Source organism: Borostomias antarcticus (assembly GCF_949987555.1).
Source record: "Borostomias antarcticus genome assembly, chromosome: 15".
In the NCBI taxonomy this organism is placed as follows: Eukaryota; Metazoa; Chordata; class Actinopteri; order Stomiiformes; family Stomiidae; genus Borostomias; species Borostomias antarcticus.
The window spans coordinates 8745658-8760047 of NC_140248.1; the positions used below are offsets into that span (position 1 = coordinate 8745658).

At 48.9% G+C, this 14390-nt stretch overlaps 1 protein-coding gene across 8 annotated transcripts in view; it reads left to right on the forward strand.

Annotated features, from left to right (window-relative positions):
• Positions 1 to 14390, forward strand: part of ncor1 (nuclear receptor corepressor 1) — a 49489-nt gene that overhangs the window by 14751 nt on the left and 20348 nt on the right. For 5 of the 8 annotated variants that reach the window (XM_084449756.1, XM_084449759.1, XM_084449757.1 and 2 more), the window contains exons 11-17: positions 542 to 632; positions 1412 to 1590; positions 2073 to 2127; positions 2292 to 2393; positions 9603 to 9733; positions 10571 to 10860; positions 13520 to 13585. In XM_084449756.1, the coding sequence (XP_084305882.1) occupies positions 542 to 632; positions 1412 to 1590; positions 2073 to 2127; positions 2292 to 2393; positions 9603 to 9733; positions 10571 to 10860; positions 13520 to 13585 (914 nt within the window). The remainder of the gene's footprint in view (positions 1 to 541; positions 633 to 1411; positions 1591 to 2072; positions 2128 to 2291; positions 2394 to 9602; positions 9734 to 10570; positions 10861 to 13519; positions 13586 to 14390) is intronic. The other 3 variants (XM_084449758.1, XM_084449761.1, XM_084449763.1) reach the window with 1 other exon arrangement.

Genomic DNA, 14390 nt, shown 5'->3' on the forward strand with positions numbered 1-14390 from the left:
TTCTAAGTAAACCATGCTACACCCCTCCACTGAGTTTCATGACATGGTCTGGTAGCTTTTGCATAATCCTGCTAATGGACGAACGTATGTACGGACAAACAAACAAACAAACACCACCGCTGCTCTGTTTAGCCCGTCTCTTCTTTGAAGTGCAGCGGCCCCACAGAGGTCATGAGGGACCGGGATGCCATCGTATGTCACCTGTGCAATGTTGCTCTGTCACTGGTCATGCGTAATGGTCTAAACTGATAGGTTAGGAAGGATTTGTATTCTACAGTGAAGTGGTGACAGTAAGTTCCTGTGGCTGCAAGCATGGGAAGCATTCAATGTTGCATTAGGGTACTATTCAATCCAATCCAGTTGATAAAGGAGCAGATCACCTCAGTTGTATGATAATGATAGTAAAGCTGAACTGATGCTACCTCTCTCCATAACAGGACACATATTGAAGAATAGGAGACACAGAAGAGTAGAAAGGCAGCGGTGTCTCATGGTGCAAACTTTGCCAGTTTACTAATTTCTCATTTTCTTCCACCTCCAGGGTTGGCCAGAGAGGAACTGGCCTCTCTGCCACCATAGCAAGAAGCGAGCATGAGATTTCAGAAATCATAGATGGCCTTTCTGAACAAGAGGTGGGTGTTGCCATTAACAATTGACTGTCCATTAATAACATTGCTTTTGGTCCTCCTTTACAATTCTACACATTCTGCATCAGAGTAAAACATATTCCACTGAACTATCACATTTTTGTATGGCCCAAGAGACCCAAGAGGATTGGTGAGGTTGCCAAAAGGCCCTGGGAGTCATAGTTTACATGACTGTGGAATCACCACGTCTGAGTACTTCCTCACTTGCATCACATCCACTTATAATGATTTAGCCTGGGTCCAGATGTTTGAAACGGCCCACTCCACCGAACTGATTCTTGGTCTGGTGTTGTTCTGAGTAAAAAATGATCGGTCCAATCAGTGCCGCGGGGCACTAACGATTAAAATTAAAGAGGAGTAATAACAATGGCTGTTCAATGGGAATTAAAAGTACCAATTACTTTGAAATCCGAACAGCACTCTGCTTTGAATGCATTTATTCAAAAGGGGAGATGTTATTTTACGTTCCCGTTTCGACTTAAAATGACATTAGATTCAGACAGTTGGTCTCTAGTGATTGGTTATGGAAAATTGAATCTCTCTTGGCCACGGAAATCGGTTAGAGAGGAAGTCAGACCGAAGATCTCAATGGAGTGTAAGGAGTTGACAATTATGTCTGATATCAGGCTGATGATGATTATCAGTCCTCACAAACCTCTTCTTATGTCTTAAACTGACACTTCCCTTAGTTTTCAGAGTTGCTGGATTCGTTGAATCATCATTGACTAATACAGTTGTACTAACTTCTCCCTCTGTTTCCCCAGAACAATGAGAAGCAGATGAGACAGATGTCGGTCATCCCACCCATGATGTACGACTCAGAGCAGCGGCGGGTCAAGTTCATCAACATGAACGGTCTGATGGACGACCCCATGAAGGTTTACAAGGCTCGGCAGTTCATGAATGTGTGGACAGAACACGAGAAGGAGATCTTCAAGGAGAAGTGAGTACATGTTTGATTCACCCAAGAGTGGCAGGTTTTTGTGCACGGGATTCATGTGAATTAACCTACATCTGGCTACATGAACAGAAATGTAGGCCTATGTTTCATTGTTTTAACAGAAACAGGATTGGAACTGGCAAAGGCATGAACAAGAGACTGAGTCAGTTTAATATCCAGCGTCCACACATACCCTCAGACCTCTATTGGCTGATGCAATGTGGAAAAAAGAAAATTCTAAACAAATTAGCCCTCTCGATGATTTTCATTTTTTTCCCCACCACAAATCAAATTCTTTTGGAATGCAAGAATGTCTGACGTCCTAAATGCCTGCAGAGAACGGAAAAACGTTTTAGTGCCTTCGGCCGCAAGTATAGTTTATGGACCTTAGTGACGTCCTGCTCAACGCTGCATTTCTTTTATTCAACAGAAGCTTGTCAGCGACTCACACCCATGGCTGTATTCCGTTTTTCTTTCTTTCACAGGTTTGTTCAGCACCCCAAAAACTTTGGTCTCATCGCTTCCTATCTGGAGAGGAAGGTGAGCCACAGAGGCTTTTTAAACTCAGCTTGAGTTACACCCCCCCACACAAACACACGCACACACAGATAAGCAAACCCTGGCACATGGTTTACATTTCTTGTCTGCTCTTGATTTTATTTGTGAGTGCTCATTATGTCTCCCTGTCATCCTCCCTGTTGCAGTGTGTGTCCGACTGTGTCCTTTTCTACTACTTAACCAAGAAGAACCAGAACTATAAGACCTTGGTGAGACGCAACTATGGAAGACGGAGAGGCAGAAACCAGGTAAGCTTGTGTTCTGAGGCACGAGTGTCACTGAGAAAATGGTTTGGAATTCCCTATGAATATGCATATTTGCTAGAATATGCTGCAGGATTTCTGCATGGTATTCAGTCAGTTGCGTAATACTGATGTGCTTAGGTCAGTCACTGACGCTCCATACATCATTTCAGTGACGTAGCATTTATTTCGACACCATTTCAGTGACGTAGCATTTATTTCGACTCCACATTTGGTGTTTGCAGCAGGGGGCCCTCTAGTGTTGGACTCTGATCCTGGCTGCTGTTGTCAGACCTCCTCCGCCCCCTCACCCCAGGCCACAGCGACTCCTCCTCGGCTCTCAGTGAGCCGCAGAGCCACAGGGGCTGGTGAGGAGTGTGAGGTTTGGGAGCGGAACCTCTTGATCTGAGGGGTAAATAAGAACCAGGCGGAGCGGCCCGGCTGATTTATGGCGGGGCCGCGGAGCAGCAGACGTTCCCAGGAATCTGTTTTATCTGGTTGCCATAGTCGGGAGACTCTGTGTTGCTCTCCAGGGCCCGAGGGGGAGGAGGGAAAAAGAAAACAGTCAGACTCTCTCTCTCCCTCTCAAAACAGTCCAACTCTCTCTCTCCCTCTGAAAACGTAGCCAGTCATCCTCCAGTCTCCGCCTTCCCACTGGTGAAATATGTTGATGCGTAGCTGCAGAAGTTTTTCTATTTCTTTTCATTATCAGAGACTCAGTTTACCCAAGTGGTTATGGGCAGGATTATTTGTTACCCCTTCGCAATGCGGACTGGGGGAGGAAGTTGCTCCTCTTACACTGGGTGAGTTGCTTCTACTTTGAAAGCCCTGATTAACACACAGGTTATCAGTTGCCGTTGTGCTCTGTTTAGCAGCGCGTCTCTCCAGAGTGGTGCATAGTATTGTCGGGTCATCATAAGAACAGTTTCCGTTGGCCTGTTCATGCACCCTCTGTGCTTTGCATTGCACAGTCGACAGAGCCTCTGTCTATTAAAGAGAAACGGGAGATTGTGTGCCGTACTTGATGATTGGGTGTTTTCCACTGGATCGGAGCAGTGGGTTTGCGGTACATAAGTGCGGTAGCTACACCCTGGGGCCGGTGTTGACACAGCCTCCAATCTGCGTCTATTCCATTCACTCACCGAGGCGAGCGGAGACCAGGCCGGGGGGGGGGGACAGAGGAGTTGGGGCAGAGCTGGCGAGAAGAGGGGGCCACAACACGCAGGGTGCAGCGTGTACCCTCCCTCGTTAACTCTGAGATAAGGTAGCCGTGTGTGTGAGAACGTGCGTGCGTGTGTGTGACGTCAGGGCCTTTAGTCAGTACTAGCTACATGCTGTCATTGTTTCCTTTCGTGTGAATGGAATAGAATCCAAGCTGTTTTTGTATTCAGCACTGAATAGGAAATTGTTTGTTTTGTCTTTTCTTTCTATGAGTCTCATATCTCATAATGTCTTCTTCATTGGGTGACTAGTCTGATTGCTCAGTTGATATTTCCATTTCCATCAGCTTTATACCAGTGACGCCAGATTGATGACGAACAAGAACATAATCTCATTGAAAACTGTTCTACCACCAAGGGTTGGATTTCTCCCTGTATGGTGTTTCAGCTCCGCTGTCCCGTGGTGGTGGCACAGGAGGATATGCTTCCCCTCAGGCTTCCTCCCAACGTCCCAACTCAGTGCTGCCTCTGGCTCCTGGACAGAACATTGTCTCTCTCTGATCATTGTCCCAGCTAAACACCTAGATGACGACACGGAGCAGAGGACTAGGCACCTTGGGAGTGGGAAAGCTTGGGAAAGTAATCCGTCGGTGTGAGAATTAGGACTCGTTAATACGACCACACGGTGTTGTACTGGTGAAGTGTTGAGTGTCTCTCACCGTAGTGGATTTCCCTCAGACGGCCTTCTTCAAGCTTATCTCTGTTGGCAGGCTAGAGTGACTGCTGCAGAGTGGAGTGGACTTCCCACTCCTGAGCTACTATAGATTGCACGGTAAGCAGTTGGCTCAGTACAGCCCGTGTGTGTGTGTGTGTGTGTGTGAGAGTACACATCAGGCTTCTAGATAAATAGAATACACTGATGTGTTTGTGTATTAAGTGGACACTGCCGCTACTTATTTGAGAAGCCCCAGTGAATCCACTCACAGTGGGGGGGGGGGCAGTGACTGGGCTATACTTCAGTCTATACACACAGATAGGCCCACTCTACTCAGGATCATCTGATTGTGTTTTAGCAACAGAGCGGCCTCTGTTTGAGAGCTGAGAGCACAGATCACAAGTTTGGTTCTGGGATCACTGTGATGCGTGTGTCCAGCTGTGAGCTGTGATGGAGATAGCACACAGTCCTTTTGACCTTCTAACATGCTGTGCTTCCGGTAATTTATCATTTAAAGGCATGTTGCTTTTAGGTGTCCCCATTGCTTACATCTCTTGGCGTTCCCATTGAGAGGTAAGTGGAAATGGGCTTGTCAGTTGAAGCTGTCCACTATGGATGTTGTGGTGTTACAAACAGGCTGCTGGTGGGGGTGGGGGGGGGGGGGGGGACTGTCTGAAATCGTCTGAGGAAAATAGAGAGAGAGCAAAAGTGAAACAACAATTTTGAGAAATGGAAAAACTGCGAGTTAACGGGAGAGAAAAAAAAAACTCTGACAGAGTCAGCACTGGCAGCCTGTACGAGCTGTACACATGCCGTCTTTTTTTTTTTTCCTCTTCCTCTCCTACATTTCCTTTTCATTCCCTCTCAGCACGACACCCCTCTCAGTCAGCGCAGAGTGGTACGTCCCGGCGATCTAACAGGCCCAAAAAGCTGCCTGCGCTGCTGCGAGTGCCAATCAAAGAGAAGCGCTCGACAGGGATTACCTTGAGTGACCCTGCCTAGATTAGAGCGTGCCTGGGAGATGGGTGACTCTTCAGGCGGCTTAAGTGACCCGATGACACGCTTTCCTGGGGTATGTGTGACTGTGCCGGGGCCCCGGCAGCCCGTCTATCTAAGGAGCTCTGCTATGGTGCTGCCCTGCCCCTTCACCGCTCCTGCTACTGGTAAGCGTTGCCGGGTCGGCCATGGAGGCGCCGCAGGACCGGCCACACCGCCTGTAGGCTGTGGCTCGATCAAGGGCTAAAGGGTTTTAGGACCAACACACACAGGTATGTCGTGATCGTGGGACTCTCTTCCTCTCTCTCTCTCTCTCTCTCTCTCTCTCTCTCTTATTCTCTCTCTCTCTCTTATTCTCTCTCTCCCTCTCTCTCTCTCTCTCTCTCTCTCATTGCTTTCTCTCTATCTCCCTCTCCCCCTTCTCTTACACTGTTCAACTCTTGTTCCCACTCCCTCTCCTTTTCAGTTGTACTTGGCAGCCGGTGACTGTTTTTCCTTGTTTTCTATGCTGTTGCACATACACCTAGTGGCCACTTTATTAGGCACACTTAAAGTATCTAGTACCAGGTAGGGACCCCCTTTTGTCTCTGGAACAGCCTGAATTCTTCGTAGCAGGTGTTCAACAAGGTGGCCTTCTACACTCTGGTGAACTCTGTTATTTGAGTATTTCTGGCCGCTTGAACGAGTTTGGCCATTCTCCTCTGCCCTCTCCTCTCTCATTAACAAGGTTTTTTCCAGCACAAGATGCTAGAACCACCACGTCTGGCACTAGCAATCATAACGTGGTCAAAGTCGTTCAAATCACGTGTCTTGCCCATTCTAATGTTTGGGTGAACAACAACTAAACCGTGTCTACATGCTTTCGGTATTGAGTTGCAGCCACATGATTGGCTGTTCGGAGTAGCAGGCTATCAGGCGTCATCGAGCATCTGAGTGCATCTTCTCATATCACTTATTTTGCATGACTGCACATCTCCATTTTTGTTGATGGTGATGTAGGCTAATTGCACAGATGTGTTTACTTGCAGATAAACAGGAATTTCAACAATTTTAATATTTCGAGCTCGGCTTGGATATACTTTGTATATCTTTGTAGTTTACATCCAGGGATAACCCAGTAACCAGCATAAATGTGGGCCACAGTGGCTCGCTGAGTGCTTTTAGTTTGTTGATGATCTCCTGTTTCTACTACATGTAGCATATAGATGTAACCAGAGATATGATAAGGGCTCACATCGTCCAGTTGAATGTGACATGCATGTAGAAACCTAGTCTCAGTTGTGACGTGACAGTTGACAGGCTGCAGAGCCTCACTCGAGCCACACCCCCTGTGGCCAGTCTTATGTACGTAATCTCCAGTTTTCCACGTTACCTTTCGAGGTGGCGTACAATAGGTCAGCGAAAAGTTACCCCCCCTCGACCCCTCACCCTGTCTCCCAGAGTGTAAAAGCAACTGCCTCGCCAAAGTCTCTCCTTACGCTGAAACATATAGGGCACAGTTCATAGGCTAATATGAACTGTGCGGTTATATCTATGGTCAGTGTGTCTCCAGAGCATAAGGCTGTGTGGTGAGGAGGCCTGGTGTGCATCATGCTCATGCTCTCTGAAACACAGCTTGCTCTAGAGTGGAGTTCACTGTTGAGAATTCCCCTTTTCGAAACAGGCCTACTTATGTAATAGTCCTGTGTTCTTAATCAGACAGGAAGAACTTGATTGCTGTAAAACCTTCACTGCACGAATGCCTGCTTTTGTTCAACATGCAAAGGGAAATGGCTTGGAGTGTGTGTTTTTTCCCCCTCTGTCTACAAGCCCAGGCAGTTAGTTAGTCATCAAGACGTCAAGCAGATCCCATTAGCCTTGTCTCCTGATGCCAAGAAAGTCTTGTCCTCAAAGCCTCCGTGAGCAGGTTCCTGGCTGGCGCTGGCACACTGGTTAATGACACAGGGGAAGAATGGATGAGCCACTGTTTATAATTCTCCCGATCTGATTAACATAGTGCATGGCTGGAGGGGGAGTGAAATTTTGCTGGAGCATACTAGCGATTTTTATTACATTAAAAAAAAAAATTATACTAAGTGGATTATTGGATCATAAAAGGTCAAAGGAAACTAAATTGAAGGTAGGTAAATAGTGGGTACGTGAGTAGTAGCTAGTAGGTCACTTTTCAAAAAGCCTTAAGTCTTTTCCCTCTTCTCATTGAAGTTGCTAAGCAGCCAGTGAGAGATTCCTTCTCTGGCCCCGGTCTCTGTGGTAGGAAAGGGAAGATTGGCTTGTGGCTCTGTCATTTCCCATCTCAAACAGGTCTAGTGAATCAGCAAAAGAGGGGGGAAATTAAAACTCTAGAATATTCAGGCCGGGTCAGAAAAACACTCCGTCTGAAAACATTGCAGACCGCAAAACCACAGGGCCCCATTCACTTTTGGTGAACATCTGTGTGCAGTGCTCTGGACTCTGTGTGGTGAAGGGAGCCAGGCAGGAATGGCTGGGTGCTCCGGCAGCCTCCAAAGCAAACACACGGGCTGCCGCCCCCTGACCCTGCAGGGCAGCTCTGACAGGAGGACTGGGGTGGGTGGGGGCTCCTTGTGTGTCTGAGGAGGAAGTGCCCCTCACATGTGGAGAGAATCATATCATCACAGGGAGAGAATCGGTCGCAGGGACGCATGTTCCTGCTAAAGACCGCACACGCTTGCCACTCCCCCTGTTTTTTATTTATAGATCACTCCTCTTTCTCTCTCTCTCTCTCTCTCTCTCTCTCTCTCTCTCTCTCTCTCTCTGCTCTGCCTCGTTCCCTTTTCGGTCTCACCATTGAGTTTTGCACATTCCTTGGCCCCATCTGGTACCAGCATGGGATGTTTGGCTTGGCATAGCCAGACTTGTTCCAGCACAGCACTTTCGTGGAACAGGCTGGGGGAGGGACGCTCTGGTGTCCTGCGCCAGCAATGATGAGAAAGAATGTTTCTCTGTCCTCAATCAATCTGCTGGACTTGTCTCCAAATCTTCTCCAGAGTTGTGTTGTTTCATGCCATATGTAAGTGAAGTGTAATTTGTCTTCCAAGATATATAGGTACAGCATTATACAAGGTATAATGTATGGAATGTATCTGTATTTACAAGCAGTCCTATTTTCAAGCACTTCAGTAAGACACGGTGATGTTTCGAATGCAGTAGTGTTTATGCATTTTGCTTTCGTTGCTCAAAGTTATGTACTACTGGTGAATAGGTCGTTTTTCCTATTCACAGGCATGACGCACACACAAACGCGTACGCACACACACATGCACATGCACACACAAACTAGGGGACTAGATTATAAGCAGCTTATAAGCAATCACACTTATGAATAGGGGGACGTTCTACCATCTTCATTGCTGCACGTCAGTGAACAATGCATGTTTTGTACTTGTGTACAAGTACGTGTGTGTGTGTGTGTGTGTGTGTGTGTGTGTGTGTGTGTGTGAGTGTGTGAGTGTGTGAGTGTGTGAGTGAGTGAGTGAGTGAGTGAGTGAGTGAGTGAGTGAGTGAGTGAGAGAGTGTGTGTGTGTGTGTGTGTGTGTGTGTGTGTGATCCTGTGGACACTCACTCCATGTGATCATCAAAGGATGGCATAGTCCTAATCTTATCAAGGCAGGGTGTATGACCGGGCTTGTTGAACCTTCTCCTGTTATCCAGTTAGATTTGTGGAAACTGCTGCCTAGAGGCGGGGTCTCCTGAGGCCAGCTCCTCATCACTGTATCACAGTCTCCGTCCTTCACTGACTGGGCCGGCCTACTCTGCTTCATCCAGACTAAATAGTTAAACACGCCACCACTCATATCCACGTCTCACTGTGAACTCTCAAGCTCTCTTTTGGATCCGGGGGGGGTCAGTGTGAGGCGAGCTGGATGCAGGGTTTCTGCATTAGTCAAGGTGGCTGCTTGATTTACGGACAGGAAAGCGTACGACGTTACGATGTAGTCTAGGACTGTTGTCTGATATAAAACACGTATGCGATAATATATGGTCCGATATTTAGTCTTGGATATTTACACGAACTGAGGTGTTTCATGCAGAGGAGGTCCTTCCTAAAGGCTGTTATTCCACCACTCCATTGTGTTGCCTTAAAAGGAAGTGGATCAAAGGGAACTGATTTAGCTGGGAGCCTCAGCCACCGAAGAGGAATCCAAACAGCCAGTCCAGTCCAAACCGGACATGAATTGACATTAGCGAATTGAGCTTTTGCTCAACTTTTGTCAGAAGTTGAACTAAACTGTGTCACGGTGAGCTCTTGAGCCCTGCCTGGAGAGGCGAGAAGGACCTCCTCAAGAAATCCTCAATAAGATTATTCTTTCCTTCTGTTTTCTGAAGCAGTTAACACGGCCCTCACAAGAAGACAAGTCAGACGAGAAAACGGAAGAGGAGAGACCGGAGAAATCTGAGAAAAAAGAGGACGAAGAGAAAAAGGAAGAGGAAGAGAAAGATGAAAAGGAGGAATCCAGGTGAGTTTGGCCAGCCTTGGTTAGCAATTTCACTACACCCTTTCCCACAGGTACTGTAACAGTACTGTTGTAGCCTGGCTAGATTCAGCCTCAAGCCTGACTCATCAGGGGAACATGTGCTCCCAGTAAATTGAAGCCTTCAGTTAAGGTGACAGGGATTCTGAAGTCTCATCACAGGGATCAACATTCCTCTTATATGTGTATTAAATCAGGCCAGAGGAACGACCTCTACCCGTCTATGGTGTGACGACTGACTGACTCAACACAGACTGCTTTCAATGTTCCCGACAGCCTTGTGTTTACTGCTATACACACACATACACACATGCACATATACACGCACACATATACACGCACATATACACACACATACACACACACACATATACACACACACACACACTAAAGCACAAACAGACACGCACACAGCGGCCATCTTGCCTCAGGACTCCATTTGTCAGATGACTCCCAGCCTGTTTACGCAGCTGGTTCAGTGGGCAGTTAGTCATGACTCATGTCCAACCGCTGATGATAAATGCAAGTGCTGATAAAACAAACCTACTGATGGAAATAGGTTTAGGTCCTGTATGTGGATGGACTACCGCTAAAATGGCGTGCGTTCCAGAGCGTTCAGCTGCGCAACAGAAAACACTTGCTGACATAGGTTGGGTAAACAGAAATGAGCACGTAAACAAAAATGTATTTTTATGGATTTTATGAACAAAAATGGATTTATTAGCTATACCATTCATTCCTGTGTAAGGACCAGGGGGAATTGTGACTGTCCCCACTGCCAGTCAGTCATTCACACTGGGGTTATGTTGACCCTCCCCTCAGGGACAGGGACAGAGACAAAGACAAGTGTGACGCCGGCGAGGACGAGGACGGGAAGGAGCAGAGCACGCCGCGCGGCAGGAAGACGGCCAACAGCCAGGGCCGACGGAAAGGAAGGATCACCACGCGCTCCATGGCCAACGAGGCGGCGTCTGTGGCAGCCGAGGAGCCGCAGCCCACGTCCCAGGAGCCAGTCCTGCCCGAGCCCACGCAGACCCCCAAACCTGACTCCACCCAGAAGGGCGTGAGAGAGCTCGCCAAAACTTCCCCTATGAACGTGGACGCCAACAGAGGTAAGTCGTCGAGGTGGTCAGGCGCTGCATTTGGCGGTTGGAGTGGGGTTTTGAGTGAAAGCTGACCTTGCATTGTGACTTGTGTGCTTTTTGGCAGCTGTCAATTTCTTCTTTTTCCTGTAATGGCTCTTTTTCTTTTTTAGTGTTATAGATTTAAACAGGGGTGCGAATGGTCCCAGTTTGTAAAAAGCACAACATATCGAGAACACCATCAGGCTTAAGGCCGTTTCAGACGGGGAGTGATATTCCGCCTGCGTTCTCGCTTGGATCAGCGGGGGACGCACGCGTCCTGCGCGCAGCGGGGAAAGCTGACTACAATTCAGCTCTTGTCGTGGGCGGGCGTGTGCACGAAACGAGCACGCGCGCGACAATTTCACGGGGTCGCGCCCGCTTGCCGCTCCGCCCCAGATTGTCCGCGGCTCCCAAATTGTCCGCCCGCCTCTCTCATTGAAAATGAATTACAATGCGCGGATATCGCTCCTCGTCTGAAACGGCCTTTAGAGTTGACCCTGTGGAACAGTATCCAGTGTTTCCCCTTGGATTTTCTTTCAGGGGGGGTAGTCACCACCCCGGACATGTCACGGATACATGGTGTCAACAGTGTTGTCATAGATGCACATGCACAGCAAGGTGTTTATCTGTGCATTTCTCTACACAAAGGAAATGAGTGCGCATAACAATATTAATATTTATTTACAAAAAATAAAAACATATTACTAGAAAAAGGGTTTTCCCGTTGGGGGAGGGGGGAGGAGCCCCTCCAACGAAATGGTCGGAGAAACACTGGTATCAACGGTGGTTATGAGGGAAAATGACATTTTACCATTTCATGTGATTGAACATGGTCTTTTGTCCAGGGAAGTTCCCTTCAGCAGACTCAGTCTCTCCACCTCCTCTGCTCCCCGTGGTGTCACTCAGCCCTGGCCGCTGTGACCAACCACTGTCCAACCTAACCTGGCCTAGCCCCACCCACCATCACCATGGCAATGCAGCCCGTCTCAGACAGGTGGAGCCGTTGTCATGGCTCTCGGCTGTGGAGCCACTTCCCTTGTTCCCTGTATGGAGAACAGAACTCTAACAGAACCATGCACACGGGTTGTGGTGTTTATCTGGGTTAATACACTAATTCAGTATGAAGAGGTATGGGAGGTAGTTAGCTTCCCGTGCTCTGCTCGTACCCCTGCCCCCTAGTCTGGGGGGTGTTATGTAAGGTCTGTCCCTGTCATGTGATTAACCCTCTACAGTATGTCCTTCACCCCCCCGCCTTCACCAACCCTCTGGCCCAGGGCCTGTTGTATCAGGGATTTATGGAGCACCGTGTCAGTTTTAATCTTTCTGAGTGACCGCGTGTCTGTGTGTGTTGTGTGTCTGTGTGTGTGTGTGTGTGTGTGTGTGTGTGTGTGTGTGTGTCTGTGTGTGTGTTGTGTGTCTGTGTGTGACTGTGCACTACAGTAACCCCCCCGTTTTTCTCAGAAGTGCAATGGCTGCTGAGGGGAGCCATCTGTCTGTCTGACCCTGCTGGCCGGGGGCCAGGGCCGCCTCTCGGTGCTGATTCAGTGGTGGCTTGATCTCATTAGGACTCTCGGGGGGCTCCTGTTATGAGAAGAGGTGCTATATGGTATGCACCCTGCCTGTACTCATAACCCCCCCATCTTTTCAAAAGCGTCTGCGCGAGATTAACGACCACCTCGCTGGAGCCAAACAGTCCTGTGCAACGGCAGATTAGGCCATAGGGCGTTTGTTTGAGCAGGTTTAACGGAGCCTGTGTGGCCAGAGACACCTCGGTAGGAGCCGTCTAAACACCGAGAACGGATCTCCTCATCTTGGGAGGGAGGGGGGAGAAGGGAGATGGAAAAAAAAAAAAAAACGCCGGTCGTAAATGTCAAGGGTTCATCTGCAGCTATATCTGTCCAAATGTTTACACTATCTCAGTGGGTCCCATGGAAGAGAGCGGGCCAGGGTTCACTCTGACGCCCCCTCCCCCCTGCTCCGCCCCTCCCCACCTCCTCTGAGCGTGTAGTCGTGTTCTGTGAATTTGGCTGTGGGCGGGGGTGAGCAAGCGAGAGCGTGGCCAGGCAAGATGAAGGCATGGGGGGTGTGTATGTGTGTGTGTGCGCGTGTGCGTGTGGTTTCAGGGGCAGCGTGACAGTGGGGAAGGAGGAGGGGGGTGGGGGGGCAGTCCGTCGGTTTGTTTGTCTGTCTGTTAGGGCGTTCTGTCGTTCTGTTTGCTGCTGCCCAAGGCCGTTTCCCAAAGAGGGAGGCGGGGCCCCGGCCCTCCGCTGTCTGGAGCCACATCAGCTGACACAGGCCCTCCCCCTCGTGGGTGAGAGCTAGGGAACGGAGGGGGGCCTCTCTGGTTGGCTGGAACAGAGAGAGAGAGAGAGAACACCAGAGCGAGGGAGCATGAGAGAAAGGGAGAAGTAGACTAGAGAGAGAGAGAGAGAGAGGGAAAGGGTGAGCGAGGGGCAGGTCTCAGCAGCCCCTGAATGTAAACAGATTATTAGATTAGCGGCCGTGAGAAGGGGACAGCCGAGAAGCGGACTTTCTCTCTCTCTCTCTCTCTCTCTCTCTCTCTCTCTCTCTCGCGCTCGCTCTCTCTTGCTCTCTTTCTCTGTGGGCTGATGGAGCTGTTCTCTCTCTTTTCTATTTGATTTCGCAGGCGCTGCCGTCGAAAGTGGAGAGACTTCTCGCTGGACCGAGGAAGAAATGGAAGTTGCCAAAAAAGGTAGCGTTTCTTTGATTTCTTTCTCTCTCGTTTCCCTCTATCTCTATGGCTAGCTCAGTCAATCAACTATCTCTCCGTCTCTCCCGATCTTTGGCTCGGATCAGTCTCTCTATCTCTCTCTCTTTTTGCGTTCTCACCCCCTGAGACACACTCAAGTCGCTGACTGCTTAACTGTAGACTGTAGTGTTTGAGGGGGTTATTTTTTCTCGGAGCTGCAGTTTTCTGCGTGCCTCTCCGAGGTGCTCTAGTAAGGCCAAAGCATGAAGCAACAGAGCGTGACACTCATGGCTTCCTCTAAAGATCTGTATCTATTATTCACAGAACACTGTCCGGCCGCCTGATCTTGCCAGGACCCCCCCCCCCCCTCCAAAAAAGTTTCATGTTGCTCTAGTTCCTCCCTCCAAAAACCTTCCCAGTTCACACCGCTTCAGTCCTCAGGCTGCGTCGCTGCAGTTGCCAGTTGCGTCATTGTCACGCTCCATGCAGACTTGACCTCAGCCCCCATGTGCCTATGTCTCCCAGCCACAGGCTCCAGTGGAGAGGCCCACCAGGGCTAAGCTCGTTGAACTGGGGAGAGTAAATAGGATTAATGGGGATGAATTAAGGCTCTCTTTGGTGGGTTTGAAGTTTTAGTCATGCCTGTCGTCTATGGGAAGACGTGACCATACGCCATCTCTTTTTCAGTTTTCTATTTAAATGGTGTTACCACTACCACTTAGAGTGCTCTTCCATGATCCACATGAAATATAACCTAGAGACAGGTTTGGGTTTCTCATATTTCCTGGCGTCGTGTCAGGTTTGGTTT